The sequence below is a fragment of the Echiichthys vipera genome (genome assembly GCF_963691815.1).
Source record: "Echiichthys vipera genome assembly, chromosome: 5".
NCBI classification, from domain to species: domain Eukaryota; kingdom Metazoa; phylum Chordata; class Actinopteri; order Perciformes; family Trachinidae; genus Echiichthys; species Echiichthys vipera.
In genome coordinates, this window is record NC_139830.1 from 5192878 (window position 1) to 5214956 (window position 22079).

General features: G+C 43.8%; 1 protein-coding gene across 1 annotated transcript in view; it reads right to left on the reverse strand.

The window, feature by feature from the left end:
• Positions 1–2169: 2169 nt before the first annotated feature.
• Positions 2170–22079, reverse strand: part of acsl3a (acyl-CoA synthetase long chain family member 3a) — a 32740-nt gene continuing 12830 nt past the window's right edge. The window contains exons 4-15 of the mRNA XM_083914249.1: positions 18588–18697; positions 17281–17419; positions 14765–14915; positions 14025–14148; positions 13835–13906; positions 8957–9096; positions 8667–8839; positions 6907–6981; positions 4873–5064; positions 4377–4491; positions 3172–3329; positions 2170–3091 (exon numbers count right to left, since the gene is read on the reverse strand). Of these exons, the coding sequence (XP_083770375.1) occupies positions 2934–3091; positions 3172–3329; positions 4377–4491; positions 4873–5064; positions 6907–6981; positions 8667–8839; positions 8957–9096; positions 13835–13906; positions 14025–14148; positions 14765–14915; positions 17281–17419; positions 18588–18697 (1607 nt within the window). The 3' untranslated portion in view covers positions 2170–2933. The remainder of the gene's footprint in view (positions 3092–3171; positions 3330–4376; positions 4492–4872; positions 5065–6906; positions 6982–8666; positions 8840–8956; positions 9097–13834; positions 13907–14024; positions 14149–14764; positions 14916–17280; positions 17420–18587; positions 18698–22079) is intronic.

A 22079-nucleotide genomic window follows, 5' to 3' on the forward strand; every position in this document is an offset into this window, starting at 1 on the left:
CAGAGACAGACAACCATTCACACCTACGGGCAATTTAGAGTCATCAATGAACCGAACACCTGCACGTCTTTGGACTGTGGGAGGAAACCGGAGAACCCGGAGAAAACCCATGCAGACACGGGGAGAACATGCAAACTCCACACAGAAGGGCCCCAGCCTGGATTCGAACCAGGAACCCTCTTGTTGTAAAGCGACAGTGCTGACCATGATTTTTAATACTGATACATTAATGTGTGAACAGAATTTTACTGCTGGAGCTTCTTTCAACTGTTTTCCAAACCGCAAAAATCTGCGACTGGGATCATTGTTGATGTAGGAAAGAAGTAAAAACAAAGTTCTTCACACAAATTTGTATTTTTCCTTGTTTACGATGTTTGTCTTTGCACTTATAGTGAAATAAATGAATGACAAGAATGACGTTTCAGGGTAAAATCATTTTGGTATCACTGCTGACAATTCATGAACCTCCAAAACATGGAAACCGAGGTTGGGAACAACTCGTACCGGCCCGTTGCATGCTTCTCGTCTTTTGTCGTAGCGATGCATTACATTTCATAAGCTTATCATATTTTTTGCAAATGCAGAATCCTAATCTAAACTTTATTAACAAATGCATCTCATCTCATCTTCAGCCGCTTATCCGGGGTCAGGTCGTGGGGGCAGCAGCTCTAGCAGGGGACCCCAAACTTCCCTTTCCCGGGCCACATTAACCAGCTCTAACTGGGGGATCCTGAGGCGTTCCCAGGCCAGTGTGGAGACATAATCTCACCACCTGGTCCTGGGTCTTCCCCGAGGCCTCCTCCGAGCTGGACGTGCCTGGAACACCTCCCTAGGGAGGCGCCGAGGGGGCATCCTTACTAGATGATCCTGAACCACCTCAACTGGCTCGTTTCAACGCAAAGGAGCAGCGGCTCTACTCCGAGTTCCTCACGGATGCTGAACTTCTCCCCCTCTCTCTAAGGGAGACTCCAGCCACCCTCCTGAGAAAACCCATTTCGGCCGCGTGCATGTCATGGAATAAAACATCATGTAGAGAAAAAGTACAATTTAGTATAATTTCTGTGGTTTTATATCTGGAGAAAAAAAAACAACTGATCTAAAAACAAGTGGTCTCCAAATCGCTGTTTTAATTGGACCAGAACTCCTCCCTTTTTCACCAGACACAGTCTGACAACACTGGGAATGTACGTACGTCTCCGTAGCGTAATAAACGCAGAGCAATTATGGTTGAATTGGATTAAAAAGGTTCCAGTCACTCACTCAAGACTATTATTGAATCAGTGGAGGCTGATTTCACTCAGCTGCACAGACGTAAATACACGTCGTCATCGGTCTGTCCTTTAGGCGTCCCTTTCACACCCGATGACACTGATAAACCGCATGCAAAACATTTCAATTTAATTAATTACACTTGGTGATATTGAATGCATTTCTACAAAACAATACCAAACGCCTGCGTGTAGACCAAACACAATCTTTATTTACTTCATTTGAGTATCTTTTTTTACTTCAAATTACAAATAAATAGCTGGATGTAATTATGTTACAAGGCGGGCTCTGGACACAGAGAGGGAGTGGAGCTCCAAAACAGACCAGTGGTACTAAAGATGAAGCTAAAGCAGAGGCTATACATGTGCCTCCTCTGCTGATCACAGCTCCACATACATATACACATATATACATGTACGTACACACTTGAGGACGAACATCGGTGAGGCATTAGAAAGGCAACAGGTGTCACGTCGTGAGGGATTCTGGGGCTGCGTTTGTGCCGAATACGGACTCTCACACTTTTGGGCGTACTCAAAAATATGCGGCCGTATAAGTGTCAGCTGCACACACACAGATAGAAGTCGCACTCGTCAAAGCGTGCTGATTTTTCGACCCACCCACGCACATTGAGAGCGTTCTATTCACGTCCGATCTGTAATCAACCGCCTTATGTGGACAGGAATGATACATTTTTATATTGCACTATGATTTATCAAATTTGACACTGATTACAGAGTCCTTTCATCTGTAAAACAAGTGAGTGGATGTGCATGTCTTTGCACTAAGTGGTCTGTTCGGGACATAAAAAGTCTACTCTAACAATGTAGGAAAATATAATAGACTAAACAACAATGCATTTTTGTTTCTCTTCTCTTTAAATAAGATTACCGGGTGCGTTTTCCCCTCTTTTTTTACAAAAGGATGTGCCTTGAAGACCCAAAATTGACCTCAGCACTTTTTGCCAACCTGCTCTCGTTTGCCCTCGAATGACTTTGTGCTTTCGGGTTCAAGATGTGCCGACGGGAGAGACGTCCCACGGCCGTGAGAGTCAAAGACCGACTTGTGGGTGGGAGACAAAATAAACCGCTGGCAGAACTCAAAACAGAAAGTGGAAAAGAAACAAAAGACTTAACCGTCTCCTGGCCCGCAGGAAGAGGGAATGTGAAACCTTTTTAAAGTTACAGAACGGGATCGAGATGAAGTGAAAGGATTCAGAGACGTAAAACCAATCTGGCGTCTCGTGGGTGAGCAGCACACAAAGCGACAAGGCAACGAACCTGAGCTTCTGCTGTGGCACTCAGAGAGAATTCAACAGACAACATCCGCGTCATAACTCACATCTGGAACAATAAAGAACCACCACAAAGAGGCCATACACCTGGACGATAGAAAGGGAAAAAGCAGCAGCGGACAGGGATCTTTTGTGTTTTTTTTCTTTTTCTTGTCTTTAGTCAGAAGTTCAAGTAAAAGCCACTTCCATGATGGCACTGGTGTCACCCTATCCTTAAGCTTCTGTCTCACCACAGATTCAGATCCTATTGGCTCTAATGTTCACGGGGGAAGGATCTAAGGGAGCAGTGAGAGGGTACTGGGAGTGTGTGAGAGTCAAGTGTTGGTCTGTGTTTTGAGAATGAACAATGCCGCCGCGCTGGTCCTCGCCGCTATTTCCCGCCGTACATCCTCTCAATGTCGTCCTGGTAACGCGTTTTCAGCTCCTTGCGTTTGAGCTTGAACGCGTCGGTCACTAATCCCGTCTCAGGAGTCCACGGGTCTGGGCTCAGACAGATCTTACGGGGGATCTCGAAGCGCTCTAGCTGGGCTGTGACGGAAGAAGACGAAACATTAACTCGACTCCAAAAAACATGGTAAAAGTCTTTTTTAGCCCAGATCTTTTCATACCTGCTAGAGCAGCCTCAGTGATGACTTTGAGGACCAGCTCCTCCATGGCCTTGCTGTTGCACAGCTCCTCGAACGAGCCCCGGACACCGTACCGGCCAGCCAGAGCCAGGAAGTGCTTCTGATTGGGCACCAGGAAGCCAATCACGTACGTCTCATCGCTGCAGAGTACAGAAGACGACAAGAGGGGTGTCAAAGCAGAAGAAAAACAAGAGTGTAGTTATTAAGTGTCACTGTTTTTTTATGTGTATTCTAGCTTCAAGTGAATGTTCAGCCCAATAAGGTGACGGAGCACAAATGCTTCACCATGTGAGACATTTGACCGTAAAAGGAAATGGAAACAACTGTGAGCCAGAGCAGAGCGTGAAAAGATTTAAATCTCCGAATATCTTTAAAATAGTATCTGTTGCACTGACACACTGAATCACACACTCACAGGGTCAATGTGACACGAGTTAAAGGAAATCTTCTGTTTATATTCTGGAGATTTATCAAACCTGTCAAATGCATTTCCTATGGAAGGCTATTTCGTTCCATATTAAGTAAATAAATATGCCCATAAAATAAATAATTACATAAATAAGGCAATAAACACCATCTCATCTCATCTCATCTTCAACCTCTTATCCGGGGTCGGGACGCGGGGGCAGCAGCTTTAGCAGGGGACCCCAAACTTCCCTTTCCCGGGACACATTAACCAGCTCTAACTGGGGGATCCTGAGGCGTTCCCAGGCCAGTGTGGAGATCTAATCTCTCCACCTGGTCCTGGGTCTTCCCCGAGGCCTCCTCCCAGCTGGACGTGCCTGGAACACTTCCCTAGGGAGGCACCCAGGGTTCATCCTTACTAGATGATCCTGAACCACCTCAACTGGCTCCTTTCAACGCAAAGGAGCAGCGGCTCTACTCCGAGTTCCTCACGGATGCTGAACTTCTCCCCCTCTCTCTAAGGGAGACTCCAGACCCCCTCCTGAGAAAACCCATTTCGGCCGCTTGTACCTCGACCTCGTTCTGTGGGTGTATTAATATTATTATTATTATTATTTTTAAATACAGCTTTTAATAAAGATTCTACATATTCAACCTTTAAGCTGTTAATGTGTATGTTCTGTGTACTTTTTTTTGTTTCATTTTCACAATAATTTATTAATAATAATAATAATAATAATAGTTGACGTAGCAATCATTTATACACACACCGACAAACACACCTGTTGGCGTACGCGCAGATGTTGTCGACCAGAGGGCAGTTCTTCAACATGGCCTCCACCTTTCCCAGGGACACGTACTCTCCGGCCTGCAGCTTCACCAGGTCTTTCTTACGGTCTGGAAACACAGCGGGAGACAGCTGGCTGTAACATCGTGTATTACTACGTGCATGCCTAGATGTGAGGACATGTTTGTATGTCTTTGAAAAGAAGGGAAGAAGCCGGTGAGGGGGAGAGGACTGTGTGTATCTGACCAGCGTCATCTCGATAACACAGACGGCCTCAGTGATTTGGGGGTTCTGGCTGACAACATAAACAGGACTGTGGAGTAATTCTAGGAAGTGAGTTACAAACTGATTTGTTAAAAGGCTTCCTGCCAGACTGATGGATGGAAGTGGAGGAGAGGGTAGCATCCGCACCAGGGCAGATTACACCAAGCAGTAGTAGTTTATATCCTCTACACACTTCCTTCTCCATCCCTCCATCCACCTCTCCTCACCAATTATCTTGAGGCACCCGTCTTCGTGAAACTCTCCGATGTCTCCCGTGCAGAACCACCGCTGGCCGTTCTCGTCTGTGAAGAAATCCTCTTGGTTTTTCGCCTCGCTCTTGTAGTATCCCATGGTTACGTTGGGTCCGCCGACCAGGATCTCCCCTCTCGGATGCGGCTTGTCGGTGCTGCGGTAACCACCTGAGAGCAGGGGTTTAAATTCAGCGCATTGCAAACGTGAAAAAACAAACAAACAAACAAACCCTTCAGTTCTTTCGATTCCTGCTCCAGGATTCATTTTTTGTTGTGGGGATAAAAAACCTGACAGCGTGTTTACTCAAGCCAAGCAGGCGATAAACTCATTTTTGATAAGAATCGAAGTTTAACTGAGTGTAATAAAAATGAGTTATGGTGCCTTATGTGAAAAGATGGATGTTGGATACAGGAGTGGAAGGAAAATAAGTTTCCTTTCAAGGTTATGGAGCGGCTACAGTGGTCTCACTGGGGAATGATTTATGCTGGGTGGATCGGCATGGACCCATTATGAGACAATGGGCCCATGTCTACATAGAAACAAGACACACAAACTCAAGGGGTCTTCACTGTCATTTGGTATCTCTTTGTGGTCATTTTGCATCTCTGTGACTGTTTGGTACCTAATTTAAGTCATTCGTCATCTTTTTGCAGTTGCTTTACATCTATTTTTAGTTATTCTAAGTGTCATTTTAGGTCGTTTTTAGCCCTTATGTGTATGTATTGGATTGTCTTATCTCAAGTTTTAATCATTTAGTGACACTTTGTGGTCGTTTTGCATCTCGGTGACTGTTTGGTATCTAATTTGAGTCATTCTTCATCTTTTTGTAGTTGCTTTACATCTATTTTTAGTCATTCTGAGTGTCATTTTAGGTAGTTTTTAGCCCTTATGTGTATGTATTTGATTGTCTTATCTCAGGTTTTAATCATTTAGTGACACTTTGTGGTCGTTTTGCATCTCTGTGACTGTTTAGTACCTAATTTGAGTCATTCTTCATCTTTTTGTAGTTGCTTTACATCTATTATTAGTCATGCTAAGTGTCATTTTAGGTCGTTTGTAGCCCTTATGTGTATGTATTTGATTGTCTTATCTCAGGTTTTAATCATTTAGTGACACTTTGTGGTCGTTTTGCATCTCTGTGACTGTTTGGTACCTAATTTAAGTCATTCGTCATCTTTTATGTATTTGATTGTCTTATCTCAAATTTTAAATCATTTAGTGACACTTTGTAGTCGTTTTGGATTGTTTTGTAGTCATTTTGTGCTCATTTCTGTATCTTTGTGATTGTTTGGCATCTTATTTTAGTAATTTTTGTATCTTAATCTATGTTTAGTCATTTTGCAAGTCATTTCAGGTCATTTGTAGTCCTTATGTATGTCTTTTTGATTGTTTTGTCAAGGTATTTAGAATTATTTTGTGGTCATTTTGTATCTGTGATTGTTTGGCATGTAATCTAAGTCATTTTTCTTCTTTTTGTGGTTGTTTTGAATCTATTTTTAGTCATTTTGCACGACATTTTATGTGGTTTGTAACCCTTAAGTGTATGTATTTGATTGTCTTGTGTCAGGTTTTAGTCATCAAGTGTCACTTTGTGGTCGTTTTGCATCTCTGTAGTCATTTTGGATCTCTTTGTAGTAATTTGTTTGCGGTCATTTAGTGTCTCTGTGTGATCGTTTCATCTTTTTTTTCCAGCAACATGTTGTGAGTCAGGGCCTCTGGGTCCCTTGGATCCCTGTGCCCAAATGGCCCGTTCAGTAATCCATCAATGTGGATTGGTACACTCATAAAAGTGTTCGTATGTGTGCATGAGATGACATGCGACTAATGTATGTCCCCTGTGAATCCACGTGACGCTGTATCATTTCATCATGGGTTCCGTGTGCGTCTGTGTGCATGTGTACGTGTGTGTGTGTGTGTGTGTGTGTGTGTGTGTGTGTGTGCGTCTGTGTGCATGTGTACATGTGTACGTGTGTGTGTGTGTGTGTGTGTGTGTGGCTCCTCTCACTCACCCTCTACCCAGTCTTTGAGCTTCATCTCACAGCAAACCAGCGGCCCTCCCACTCTCCCAGTGCTGTAGTCCCACACTAGAACAAGCAGCGCAAACACACATGATCAGGAAGCACACTAGCATCGAGGCACGACATTTATAACCATAGCAACACGACCTCACTTGTTCCCTCACCATGGAAACCCCATCCCAAAGGAGTGTCCATAAAACAGTGTTTCCCTGACCGCAGTGGAGAGTGACTGGCAGCGGGCCGCTCTGTTGATTTAGTCGGCCTGGGAAAACGCTGGGAGTATTTCCATTATTTGACAAATGTGTTGGCAGTGAAAGCCAGGAGATAAAACACAAAAACAACTAAAATGATTTTTGGACTGGACACCACTACCACAGATATGAGTGGCATTTGCTATTTAAGGGAAAGAAAATAATTCCCCTGCACCAAAAGAACATGGGCACAAATGTTCTAATTATTTAACGTAACGGTTTCACATCGGGCTAAAAACGTGACGCTCACTGGTTTCTCAGTGTGCAGTGATTTGTTGCTAATGTTGATCTTTCAACACCAATCTGTCTCCCCTTTCAAAACAGTTCACTACAGCCCACGCACATTTATTCCGCTCATTAACTTCCCTCTCTTCCATTTTCCCATCTTTGCGGTGAAAATTATCTTTCCATCTCCGCGTCCTCCCACTGCTTTTATCGCTGCTTGCAGGTTGCGGAAACTCCATGGTTATCTTCCCACAATTCCAGTTAATGAATCACTATTTGGAGGAAATTACTACTTTAATCACGTTCTAGTTAAAAAAACAAACGGTTCTTACTGTTGATATATTGCTGTCTTCACACACTCAGAGTTATTGCATAAACAGACCTTGTAATGTTAACCATTTCTATTCTATTCTAGTCCACATGAAACTGGAACATTTTTTGAAAACAGGGGTTTTCATCCTTTGTTCTGAAAAAAAAATCCTATCAGAATCACAGCTGAAGTGCTGTCCGGAGCATGCCAAACTAACAGGCAGTGATATAACCCTAGCCTTAAAGACATATTGCCCAACAGAAGCTTGAAAAAAAAACTATTACCGGAAGGCTACTTGACTGCAATGAGGCATAGATTGCTCTGTAGCGTATTTGGGCACCTCCGTTACTCAATATAGTGGAAGAATAACTGTTCATTTATATGTAAACATGTAAAAAAGTCCTGTTAGCACAGTTAGAGCCAGCACTGTTTTGACCACGTCCTCCATTGCACAAAATGTCGCCCCATTTTTGGCGCCACACATCAGGCGCACACTGATGGTACAAGTTTTTCCATTCCATAAATTAGGTTTTTGAAAATCTTCACCCAGGCAGAACGCATGTTAGTGGATGAAAGGCCAAAACACGTAGAAAAAGCTACACTTAAAAATACCTGTTTAACTGAGAAACTGCTCTATTGTGCAAACTACTCCTAGTGGACACTCTGAGAATTGCAGTTTTTGGCATTTTCCTTATTGGATCAACCAGGAAGTCGCTGTGGTCGGGGCTTGGTCCATCACCATGCAAGCAGCTCTATGACATTGGCTCAGCAGTAAGGTACTAGAGCTAAAGGCTAACATGCTCGTGCACAATACTAGAATGCTAACAATTGCTAATTAGCACTAAACATCACAGCTGAGAAATAATAATGTCATTAACTTCTCTATTTGTCGGATATTCCTGAATATTGAAATGATTTGTTTTTCTCTCACCATAAACTACTTTGAGACTCTTATTACTGCTTACGCATGCTAATGGTTCCAGCACCGCAGGTCTCTGTCAGGCCGTATCCCTGACCCACCGGGCAGCAGAGACACACGTTCATGAAGCGCTGCGTGGCGGCGGAGAGCGGCGCTCCGCCTGATAGCAACACTCGCGTCCGACCTCCCAGCAGAGAACGAACTTTCCTGAACACCAGGCTGGATGGATAAACAGAAGGCAGATTAACGGGGGAGCGGAGAATGTGCAGCAGGATAACATGAAGAAATTCTTTACGACTCTTATCAAAATGCCACCGTAACAACTCATCTACGCACTTGTCACACAGAGGCGTGCTGTATCCTTTGGAGAGCTGCTCCACTTTGTAATTGTATGCCAGAATGAAGAGTGTCCTCTGAACACAGTTCATCTCCTCCACCTTGGTCATCACATTCTTATAGATGCGATCCATGATCTCCTGGAACCAGGAAAGATAGAGAGTAAGATGAGATACAGGGTGAGACTTAATGCACGAATAAGAGAAAAAGAAGTGTTAGTGTGCATCGATCTTGATGCAGAGCGAGAAAAAAAAAAGTTAACGATAAGATAAAGAAGAGGGACAAATCAGAGAGCCAGACATTATGGGAGGCTAAGACAAATGTTGGTCAGTAAGTACTGTTTGAGTTTGAGAGATATGAGCACAGTTGCATTGCCAACACAGCTCCTAATATGGGGTTGAGCCGCAGCGCTGACACCTTAAAGTGGAGCTCCTGCCAGATCAAACCAAAGTACTGGATGTGAAGTACAGAGGCGTAGTACATGTATGCCTAAGGAGGTCAAATCCAAGACATTTAATACATCCCTTATATTTATGGCTTGAGTTTGGGATGGTTCAAACATGTAAACACAACATTTAAAGTTGGCCTCTCCTTCTGGGCTCAGTGAGGGTGACGGCCCCAGCGGCGGGTAACAGCCGACCCCAGATTAACTCTCGCTTTGTCCGTATATATGTAGGTTTTTTGGTGCTTCGTCACCATTTTCACAGCTCCCTCTTGGTTACGATCAAGCACCTGGTTCTTTATAGAGGTTGACGCCCAGAAACGTCCTGAACACAACAAAATGAAGGGGTCTTCATAAAAAAAACTTCTTAATGTACCTTTGAGGAAGATGAAGTTAGGTCTGTAGTCTCAGCCCTGAACTCAAGCTCAGTGCACAAGAAGGGTGTTTTTTTTCTTCATAATATGCCAAATTTGCCTGTGGTCAACATCAATAAATGTTAAAATTAGGAGGGTTAAAGCTTGTAAAAAAATGAACTGGTAAGAGAACAGAACAACAGGTCCAGAGGAACAAATCAGTACAATGTGGAGCACACACGCTCTTAAATTGAGCTGCATGACAGCAAGAGTCTCCCAATGGATTACTTAGAACGAGTGACCTACAAAACCAGAGCAAAGCCAAGGGAACCCGCGGGAGTGAATCTCTGGTTTGCTTCAATGTAAAACAGAAGAGAACTGCAGCAAACTCCTTCCACCTAAATGGTTAGGTGTGATCAAAGGTAGATGCATTGGGATGGGAAGACAGTCGGCAAAAAAGACAGAAGTGGAAGTGATTCCAGCTAAATTAAGTAAAAATTTAGTTTAGTTTTGCAACTGCAAAAAAAGGACAAATTCCTTGAAGCTGCACGGACAAAAAACTGAAAAGACACACAGCGACAACATATCACCAGTTCATGGCTGAAATGTTAGCAAACTATTTCCAACTTTGCACACAAAGATTTAACAACAGCGCCGCAATGAAAGCGCCAGAACACCAGCTCTGTGGTCATTTTTGGTGACATAATGCAAAGGCTGCGTTAATGCCAATGTGAGTGAGCCGACCCACAAACTGCCAACGTTATGCATTATTATAACGTGTTCCCATGAACACGATCGTAGTAAATCTTAAGTAAAGTAATGCACAGACTTCGTAGAAATTCCTACGAAAAACAAACAAACTGACGGACCGCAGGACAGACCAGAAGTCAAAATACGCTAGACCGAGAGTGCAACTACGCACAAAAAACAATGTTGCGTGACTGATTTATGTGAAAAAGAGGACGTTTAGGGTTAAGCATGAAAAAAACTTGGTTAGATTAGATAAGGGGGTGTGGATTGCTTTACTACAGACGGGAATTGAACCCCGTTCCCCTGGCTTAAAGTCCTGTGTTTTACATACCAGCCAGCCCCCCCCGACCTTCCTTCCTATGCAGTCTCGTTGGTCATACTGCATCACATGCTATCACGGTGGGGAATACACACAATAAATACGTGAAATACACACGAATATCTGCGCATTACCTTTCATTGTTCACCCTGATTATTGTAGCACAACTGTCAGGAGAGACAGAGTGCGTTCGCATGATGTAGAGAGAGAGAAAAAAGAGGGGAAGAGACGGTGGACTATTGCATGCAGTGTTTCCGTACATTTTTAATAACTACGCTGCATGCTTCTGTGTCACTTTTTGACCCTCCTGCGGGTCGACTCGTGTGTCGCTCCCACCTGCCGGCTTTCACTTTCACACAGACGTGGGCTCGTTGCTGTTACAGCTTTGTGACTACCTCTGCTGCCGACTCAGAGACGCAACAGATCTGCCCCCCCATTTCATGTCCGTAGTGTTAACACAGACCGCGAGTCGTAATAAAGGTGGAAAAGCCCCGCAAAAGAAAGGCTGTGTGAAAAGTGCTTTAAACATTAGGCAAATACAGAGCAACGTTAGTGTTCATTTAAGTCCAACATGTCTGGCTGGTGCTAGGCAGGTAGAATAAAGTGGGATAAATAATAAATAAACTTGGTTTCTCTGTGCATATGACAATAAAAGCTTTGACCTGACCTTGACGTGAGTACGGTTGCACGCCTAACTTGACCTAGTTTCCTTCTGTTAAAGGGAAAGTAGTGGAGAGAACTGAAAGATCAAGAAGACTTCATCATGCAGGGGCTTCAAAAGCTCAAAGTTAAATGGGGGAAAGGGCATAAAACTAAAAAACAATAAAAAACAGCTGCTCCCTGTGTGTGTGAGTGCGTGTGTGTGTGTGCATACGAGTGTGAGTTTGTGGGTGAAGCTAAAGCAGTGAGAGAGGAAGTCGACATGGAGATTCGTGCAGCAGCTCGTCGTCATATCACAGCAAACAATTTGTATGTGTGTGTGAGTACGTGTGTTAGCGTGTATGAGTGTGTGTTTGTGTGTGTGTGTGTGTGTCGTGGGGATAACCACATGGGGCTTTCTCACGTTCTGTTTACAGCTGTGAATGGTTCCAGACACTAGGGCCCTCTGCCCTTTACACTACGACCACTGGGAGACGGGGGGGGGGGGGGGGGGTGAGGAGGGGGAGACGGGCTGGGCTCATGATGTGAGAGAGAGAGAGAGAGAGAGAGAGAGAGAGAGAGAGAGAGAGAGAGAGAGAGAGAGAGAGAATACAGCGGCGTATTGTCTCCAATAATCGCAGAGGAATTATAATCTCCATTATCAGGGGTTTAGTCATTTCAAATTTCGTCATTACAGAGGTTGCGTCGTATCTACGTATATAAAAACATCTCTTGAGGTTTTGTCATGATAGCTACTCCTCTTTGAATCAAAGGTAGACGCAGCATCATCACGGCACAGCACTTTACACTTTATTTGAGCTTTGACTTGGAGTTAATAAAGCTTTGAAATACTGGCCGAACATACCGTGTGAACTTTATTCAGAGCGCTCATTGTGATGTAGGTAAGGAACAGTTACACAGTCTTATTAGCCGCACAGAAAGTGTTGAAAGTACTCCTCAACTTTTGACGCTTTTCATTGACAGGCTGTCGATGTGACTCTACAACTTTTAAGCAAATGACTGCTGAGAAAAAGTACAATAAATGAAGCATGGTTTCTCGTAAAGAGTGCTGCAGGGATGATGAGGATTTTTCCAGCTCGGCCAGGAAGTTAGCATCTGCCTGGATCCCTCACAAAAAATATTTTTTTCCAGTGGATTGTGGATTATTGCCAAAAAATCCTTCTGTGACGAGCAAAAGATTGTGATTATTACACATTTTGTTTGTTAATCTTTACAAATTAACTCCACTTTTATAATTGTTGAAGTGTAAATGCAACCGCCAGATGTAAAACGCTAACATTAGCTTAGCAGCGTCTAGCTTCAAACTTATTTTTATTTTTACTTTACCTCAACTGGTCATCTAACACCTCACCACCTGCAGTTATCTCCTTGCTTTGTTTTCAGATAAAAGGGGGAATTTAATTAATAATAATAATAATAATAATTTTGAAATTACTAAACTTTGTGTGTGTATAAGCATGCAAAACAGAGGATGTGCCTCTGACCCTGGGTTTGGAAAATGGTTGTTAAAGACTCCATCTCTGTCACAACCATACTAATGCTTATTGAAATGGTATTAGAGCTGAGGGAGGTGGTGGTGGTGTTGGAGGAGTGGATGTGGCTGAGGAATGTTGTTCCTCCTTTGATTATACCCTAATGGTTGGCCTGATCTGCTGAAAGTTGCTTTTTGAGAGTTGAAAAGGAACTGCTGAGTCAACTAGTAAATCTCACTTTATGTTCGTCGATGTGAGTGAACCCTTTCCCATGCACGCGTTCATTTGATGCATTAATCCATATTACAGCAGCTTTAATCCTCAGTATGCTGGCTGTGTGGAGACCTTATTAGATGAAATTCTTGGTAACACGCTGACTGCACACCGTCTCCTCTCAGCTGCCCTACTTTCCCCCAGATGTAAACTCCTCAAAGCACTTCAGCAGGGTGGAACACCCGCTCTGCTCCTTCATTGACAAAATAAATAGTATTAGAGTAAAGCCCACTGTGGCGTCATAGCTGCTCGAATATGCTTCTTGTCTTTGAAGCAGGACCTCAAATATGCCATTTTAATCCCTGGGTGTCTAATATTGTTTAGTGATGAAGAGCAGAATGTGGCCAGCAGTAGGAGGCTGAGAGTATACACGTCACAGACACAGATCCCGCTGATCCAGAGGCTGCTGGATTCTGTCACTGCTGCTCCACATCTGGACTACGAACAAAGACTGATCTGCTGTCAGACGAGGCCACACAGCATTGTTCGAAACACTTCCACAGACTCAGGGGAGAGTGACCCGATGAGAGACGCTGTAAAGGTTAAGGCTTCTCAAACATCATTCTGTATAATGCATAGTGCTGTGCTGAGTGTGCTGTCTTGACGTACTGGGACAGCTGCCATCAGAGTGGGCTGCAGGACGCTGGTGTCTCCCTTACTTCCTTTCTTGATCTTGGTTGACTTTGGGTGGGGAAAAAAAGAAACACAAAAGCGGTTGCACACATCAGATTTGGAGCCTTGACGTTAAAAACGTATTTTGATGAAACGCAAAAACAGTCCAGTTTCAGTCGTACATTACCTGGTCGGCTAGAGTCTGCGGCGAGGAATAGCCGATACTACAGCCATGGGAAACACACACGAGCTCTGCGCTGAGCTCCAGTACGTGGGCGAGAGGCAGGTAGCCAATGTAGGTGTCCTCCTCACTGTGGACACAAATGGAGTCTTTGTGAAAATGTGTCTGCACAGAACAGGGGCCATCTTTTCTTTCTGGGTGGATTTCTGGATGCTCCAAATTCTAGGGAATAACACTGGACGTGTGTGCAATTCAGAGCTTACGATCATATTACTTAATATATAAAGGAAAGTCATCATTTACACAAGAAGTCTGATTAATATTGTATCATCTGTAACCCTCTAACCTCCGTCCTCCCAGCCTCTGCTCATGCTGAACTCCCTTCCTTCTGCATTTCCTCCCTCCCCTGTCTCACTCCCCAGAGAGAAGGGTCGGCGTTTTTGTTTTAATGTAAACATTTATACTCGTGCTGCTGCATGTGCTCAGTCGACACAGAAGACCAGGAAGTTAGCCCGAAAGAGCTTTTGGCATTTTTCCTTAAGCACAGTGTCATTCCACGCTATGGCCGACAGCAAAGAGCCGCTGACAGCAGACATTACCCTGGGTTTAAAACCACCAGAGAAGAGGAAGTTAATGTCCTCACATCTTTCTTTCTACCTCACACAACCCCACTTCAAAAAAATCCCAAGAATCTATCCCTTTAAACCAGTGCAACATGGATTTTTAGAGCCTGCGTTGTTGCCTACCTCAGGTTGGGTATCCTCTCGGCCATGCCCGTGATGCCAGCGATGATGTTGCTATGGGAGATCATGACGCCCTTGGGTATGCCCGTGGAACCGCTGGTGTACATGATGACCGCAATGTCTGAGGGCAGCGGCTGCTTGCGCTCGCGTGCTGCTGTGATGCGCATGTGAAAACACACACATGCATGCAGAAACACACAAGTGAGCTGAACGTGACAAAAAAGCATTACAGTAATAGCTTATAACCTGTATATTGCATTCATATATTGATATATTAAATGCGTCCATGTCTTATCCGTCCATGTGCACCCAGACATACAGAGGTCTGTTGCATGTGTGCAGGATAGAAAATGCAGTGGGTGTCAAAGGTCGAGGAAATATTTAAGAGTGTGTGTAAGTCAATAGAGGTCGTCTGAAAGTTCAAACATGTGGATGGAAAATAGTCAGCTGTGATATTAAACAACCCGGCCCTCTCTTGGCACACTGAAGGGTTTGCGTCCGACTGTGTTCGCCAAAAACACCATTTCTCCTCGTCCTCCTCTCGCTCTCTTGCACTTTTGTCTTTTTTCCCCCGTCTCTGCTCTTTCATCTGGTTTCATCTTTATCTCTATTCTCCTCAGTCTTTCCCTTTAAACCCTTTTCTTCATCTCCTCAGTTATCAGTCTTTTCAGTTGCATTTGGTCATGTTATGTTATGTTTTCTCATCTTCTGTGAATCCAGCGCCAGCCTTCAGCTGAGTGTGCGCATGCTTACTCTCCAGACTTCCCACTCATCTTGATCTAAAGTCATTTAAAACTCATGTTTACACCATTGCAATCTTTGATATTGCATCCATGCATGTTTTAAAGTACCCTAATAATTAATGAGAGTGCAGGGGCCGTATTCACAGAACATTTTATCTTAGCGCTAAGAGTTCTCCTAAGGAGCACTAAAAGTTCTTAGTACAGAGTAACTTCTTCATAACTATTCCCGAAGCCCCTGAGACCAACTTTTCCTAAGGAGTGGGAGGGGCTCCTGAGCTCAGACGGGCAGGGTGGAATTTTTACTGACTTGCCTTTTTGCCTGATGACTTGGTTTTATTTGTTTCAAGCTCTGCTGTGCAACCACCTGATTTTAAGTTTCTTTTCACCCTTATTCTACCTTTTTAGAAGATGTTTTTGTAAATTATTTATTTAATTGAATTTATTGGTGTGCTTGTATTTGCTGTCTGTGTTACGCTGTCTATGCTCAAGAAGTACTATGCAATAAAGTTATTATTATCATTACTAATATACTCTTCATCACCCTGCATGTTCAGCATTGTGTGGGACAAAAACAAAAAACTAACATGTCAGCGCGCAGCAGGCCCAAACAGAGGATGAAGGGTGAAGACGGGAGAGTAAAATCACATTAGTCACGAGAGGAGGGCCTCTCTTCTTCCTCTTCCTTTTACTCGGATACCAGGCGTGTAGGAGTGTGTGCTCTGTGAGTTGATGTCATGTGAATGTAACAGCACCGTGTGTAAACATGACCCTCGCCTGTATCCCAGTGCTCCATCCTCCCCTTCCTAAAACCTCCTTCCTTCCCTCTTTATCTGCACATGACACTACCAGCGTCTCTTGTTTTGGGGGTCAGTCGGTTCAAGGAGCCAAAAAAAAAAAAAAAAAAGGCGAACAGGAGGGCGAAGAACATTTTCCGTATCCATCCAATCCGCTAATTGAATAAGCATCGCATCGCCCTTAATCTGACACAGATGTGAGCATTTCCTCATTCACATGACCTAATGGGACTGATACCAATCCGCCCCCGTGAAAAACCCCTCCACAGCCATCTGTCACTGACCTCTAAGATACTAAAACTACAGTGAAGCCCAGCATAAACACACGGGTGAAACATGCATTTTGGAAATTAAGGGTTGATCGTGATATTTTTATTTAATGCAAGTAAAGGGGCTGTTTTCCCCTGATGCACGTCACAAAAACAAGATAACATTTAAAAGTTGAATATGTAGAATCTTTATTAACAGCTATAAAAATAATACAACTACGGGGCGTTTTGAGGGGTACAGATGCGGAGTTCAACGGCATTAAAACACACGCCGAAACGGCTACTTTTCTCCTTGATCGGTAAGCTAACTTTAATGTTTACTTAGCTGTAACGGCTAACGCTAACTGTCAGTCAAACTCCTCTGCAATACGTGTTTCTATGGTGTGATTTGCCGGAGGGGACGGGTTCAAACAGGCTCAAACTGTAGGTTACTGGGCCGGGTCTGACAAACCTGGCAACCCGACTGCTTTTAATGATTTTTTGTTTGGTGCGTCTACGATCTCGAGACACCAGATGGCGTTGTTCTGCTCATTCTCCATATTCACCCAGCGCGTGATCGTATTTCATTTGTGTCTTGTGTGTTTGGTGTAACCGTTCTGCTTCTGTGCTGCCGTCTTGGCCAGGCTTTAAATCTCAATGAGTTATTTACCTGGTTAAATAAAAGATATTGATTGATTGATTGATTGATTGATTGATATCGATTTGAGGCTTACCATTCTCAGGCCTGGCTCCCAGCTTCTGAACAGCAGCCATGTTGTGGACGCTGATGCCACGTGGATAGCCCGGCCATGAGGTTGGTGTGTTGTCCACTACAATGATATGCTGCAGCCTGGGGACTTCAATAAGGATAGCCTGACACGCACACACACACAAACGCACACAGACACACACACACACACACACACACGCACACACACACACACACACACACACACACACACACACACACACGCGCGCACACACAGACACGTGCAAATGTAAGCATTAGCACAAATATGACAAGCATCCATGTGCTGTTTACACATTAGTGCATGATGAAAACCAGGTTTCTTCTTCTAAGAAAAAAGAACCTGCACGTCAACTCCAGCAATATTTGGACTCAGAGGAAGTGTGAGAGTGAGCAGAACGACTGTGTTTATGCCACCTTGATAAAAGGAGGGACGAACTGCCAGAGCACAATTTGTCTTTGGGGATTCAACCTGCCTGAAACAGCTTTTAACATCCAACATGTGCACTTCTCCTCACTCTGCCTCTCCTCCATCTGCACTGCCCCAATTTCCTGGATAAGTTGCCTTGATATTATTGATGTAGTCGTATAGATCATCTCATCTCATCTTGTCTTCAACCTCTTAACTGGGGTTGGGTCGCGGGGGCAGCAGCTTTAGCAGGGGACCCCAAACTTCCCTTCCCCGGGCCACATTAACCAGCTCTAACTGGGGGATCCCGAGGCGTTTCCAGGCCAGTAGGAGACACTGGACCAGTGATGTAAACCCATCTTAACTTAATTTTAGCTTTTCATTTGAAAAAAAAAACAGTGTCCAATTCTATTTATGCATTTGTTTTCAACCTTCAAGCTCAAATTTTGAAAAATTGTTGCTACTTCCCATCTAAGGCCCCGTGAAACTGTTGCTGGTGTTTGCCTCTGCAGCCCACCGAGATATGTGATATCACAAATATGATTATTACTATTGCCTACACACGCACAGTTTCATATGATAAGTATGTGGGAGGTTTGGGCGATGCCGAATGAGGCTGCAGTTAACATTTATTTTCATGATGATAAATCTGCTGCTCATTTTAATCTAATTTATTAATCAAATAGCTGTTTGGTCTATGAAATGTCCTCAAATGGTGCCTGTGTCCTTAAATGTCTCAAAGATATTCAGTTTACGGTCGCAGAGGAGGGAAGGAACCAGAAAATATTCACTTATAAGAAGCTGGAGTCAGAGAATTTGGAGAATTTCTGTAAAAAAACACTCAAACCGATGAAGAGTTTTCCTGCGTTGGTGTGTGTTCTGACCTTGAGTCTGGTCTCCAGGAGCTCCCTGCTGGTGATGATGTGGGTGACCTGAGTCTCATTCAGCCCGTGAGCAATGGCTGGCCCTCCCAGTGTGGAGTAAAGGGTGACCACTGCAACACACACCCATAAAAGAAAGCAAAACATTATTATCACACATTACTGAATCATTGTTTGTTACGTATATTCACACACCAACTTATTACTTAACACATGCAGCTTATTTCTACACAGAATGAAACAATCTCTGCTGCCTGTAATGTAGAGAAAGTGCATATCTATAAGGTAACTTAGGGAAAGAATACACTTTGTGATACTGCCAAACTGCAGGGCTGCACATTTCAAAAAGAATATATATACATATGTGTGTGTGTGTGTGTGTACGATTGAGTGTGTTTCCAGTTATAGATATCTTGGTATATTTATTAATGAATCCCTCTCCTTCGCAAATCTAATCAGCAGCTGGTCAAAAGATTGAAATTGAAACTGGGTTTTTATTTCAGTCTGAAATTCTGCCTTTCTTCGAAATTGAAAAAGATTTTGGTGGCTGCCACTTTTATGTCTGTTCTGGACCACGGTGATGTTTATATGCAAGCCTGGTCTCAAAGCCTACGTGCTCTTGACTCTGTGTATCATGGAGCTCTGAGGTTCATCAGTGGTTTTACAGCTCTAACTCATCACTGTTCACTGTATGAACGGGTTGCATGGTCCTTCTTATCAACACGGAGACTGAGACACCTGCACATTCTCGTTTACAAGGCTATCTAAGGTTTACTTCCTTCTTACCTTGTGTTACAATGTTGGGACTTACAATCTTTGGTCTCAGGATTTGTTCTTGTTGTCCGTCCCAAAAGTCAGAACTGAACTGGTAAAGAGAGTGTTTAGGTTTGCCGCTCCCTCAGCCTGTTTACAACAGTTTACAGAAAACTTTAAAACAAAACGAGTTGGTCTCATTGAACACTTTTAAGGGGAAACTGAGTGACCTGGAGGCAGAGACATCTGGCTGTAGATGCACATGTGTTTGTGTGTAGACTATGCTGCTTCCTGTCTTGGCCGGGACACTCTTGTAAAAGAGATTTTTTTTTTTCTATATCAATGAGTGTTTTTCCTGATTAAATAAAGGTTAAAGAAAAAAAATATATATATACATATTTGTGTGTGCGTGTGGGTAAATATATAAATGATTAGCACTTGATTAAAGTAAATCAAAGTTGACTCATGGCTGCAGACTCATTTGAAACACAATGTTTTCATGGGAAACACTAATTGCTGCTTATAAGTCATACTTCCTGGACTACACAGATAACTTTTCTTTTTTTCTACCCTCACCACAATGACTCCATATCAGTGCGTCTTTTGCCAAAATGTCTGCCAGACATCAAAGCCAAATTCAAGTCGTTAAACTAAGCCCTATAAGATTTGAACGCTCGAAGATGCAGTCGGTAAATTGACTGGCTGAGAGTGAGGAGATATCTGTAAAACATTGCAAATGGCCTTGCGACAAATAGTGCCTGATGCCTTTATTTGTGTATAAATAAATATTATAAATAATGTCTTTGCATCATATTGCCGAGGACCATGTCCATCTGCACCACTCAATCCTTCCGATTTGGCCCCTCCCACACGATGACATCATCAGGCACCTCAAGAGGCCTCTCAGCGCAACGTCCGAGCCAACGGGACACAAGCTCTCACAGCCTGACAAGCGCTCTTCAGAGGATACAAACAGTATTGGTATGTGAGGGCGTGTGTGTGTGTTATGACTTCAGATGGCGCTATTAAAGGTCAGAGTTATTGTAGTTGATACATTTTCATTAAAAGTGTGTTTCTTTGGGAAGACCTTTAGCTGAACACTGAATTCTTGTACAGTTTTGATCACTAGGAGCATTAGTGAGGTGCAGCTCTGATGTCGGATGGTAAAGACTGGCCTGGATTGTTGGATGGGGTTGAGCTCTGTGCAGGGACGCACACGTCACGTTGTCAAGTTGAAAAACAAGAAAGAAATTCCTCCTCTATCCATGAATATTTTAATGTTTACTTCAAAAGTTTAACTGCTGGACACGAGATGTCTTCTACTTCACTGAAAAAAGTCTATTCTCAGTGTGTGTGACCTGGAGGCTTCCAGTTTCCACCGCCCACTCTTATCACTCACAGCGTACTGAACCACGGTTGGCTTCAAACTAGTTGTGATGTCACAAATCCAGCTTGTACTGAATGTATATGAGCAAAAGGCACCGTTGGCACGAGTCAGCCCTCGTCAGCCCTCGACGTCGGACAATTCTGCATATTGACGAGGCATCAACATTAGAGAAATCAGTCTGGTTGGCAGCTCACTTAGTGCATGAGGAGAAAAATGGAAGTGAGGAAAGTAAACAAATGGCTAAAGTCAAGAGGCTCTGAGACCAAAAACAAACCTCTTATGTCAGGAAATCCTTTTTTTTTAGCCACTGCACTCTTTTAACACACAGGGTTTGTAATTGTTTGTGTTATTTTTCGCTTGCGCACAATAAATATCATTTGCTGGCGTCTTGAGTCTTGAGTCTTGAGTCATCCTCTTGAGTCGTCCTCTTGGTCTTCCTGTTTCCCTTTTTAAATGACGAATACAAACTGCCACCGCCTGCTGGTGGCGAGAGTTATTTCTTCTCACGTAGGCGCAGCACGTGTGTGTGAGTTGGCCGTCGGGTGTAGTCTTTGCAGTGTGTTCCCGTGCAAACTTTTCGGACGAGACACGGTAGACGCGAGTCGAGCCGCGACGGGCTGGATTTGGTGAGCTCAGAGAAACTTCTCCCTTCAGCCGATGAACGCGCAAACACCTTTGTTGTGTCGAACTCTTTTGAGTGGCAGGGGACTTTAAATACAGGGCTTTTGCTGTGTTTATGAGTGGCTGCTTGTTTTATGTGTGTGTGTGTGAGTGTGTGTGTGTGTGTGTGTGTGTGTGTGTGTGTGTGTGTGTGTGTGTGTGTGTGTGTGTGTGTGTGTGTGTGTGTGTGTGTGTGTGTGTGTGTGTGTGTGTGGTTGTTGAAAGATCAGAGGAAGAGAGTGAAAAGGTGACAGGAGGATACGGACAGAGAGGAAGGGGTAGGAAAACACAGAGTGAGGTCTACAACCCCTTGTCCCTACACTGACACATGGGTTTATGGGACAGGGCTTAATGACATCATATTCTTGCGTCATGGAGCTACAACACTTCCTGCTCTGCTTCTTTGTGTGTGTGTGTGTGTGTGTGTGTGTGTGTGTGTGTGTGTGTGTGTGAGTGTGAGTGTGGATGAGGGCCATGACACCTCCAGCCGTGAGATCTAAACACTAGATTGGGCTCCAGCTTGATTCACGCACACGCACACGCACACACAGACAGACACACACTCACACGCACACACAAGTAACAGACACGCACTTGGAAGCAAAATCCGAAGAATTTGTGAGACGTTCATTCACTCTCAAGCTCAACAAATGGGGTCTTGAGAGGGTCGTTAAGCATAAAGATCATGTTTTATA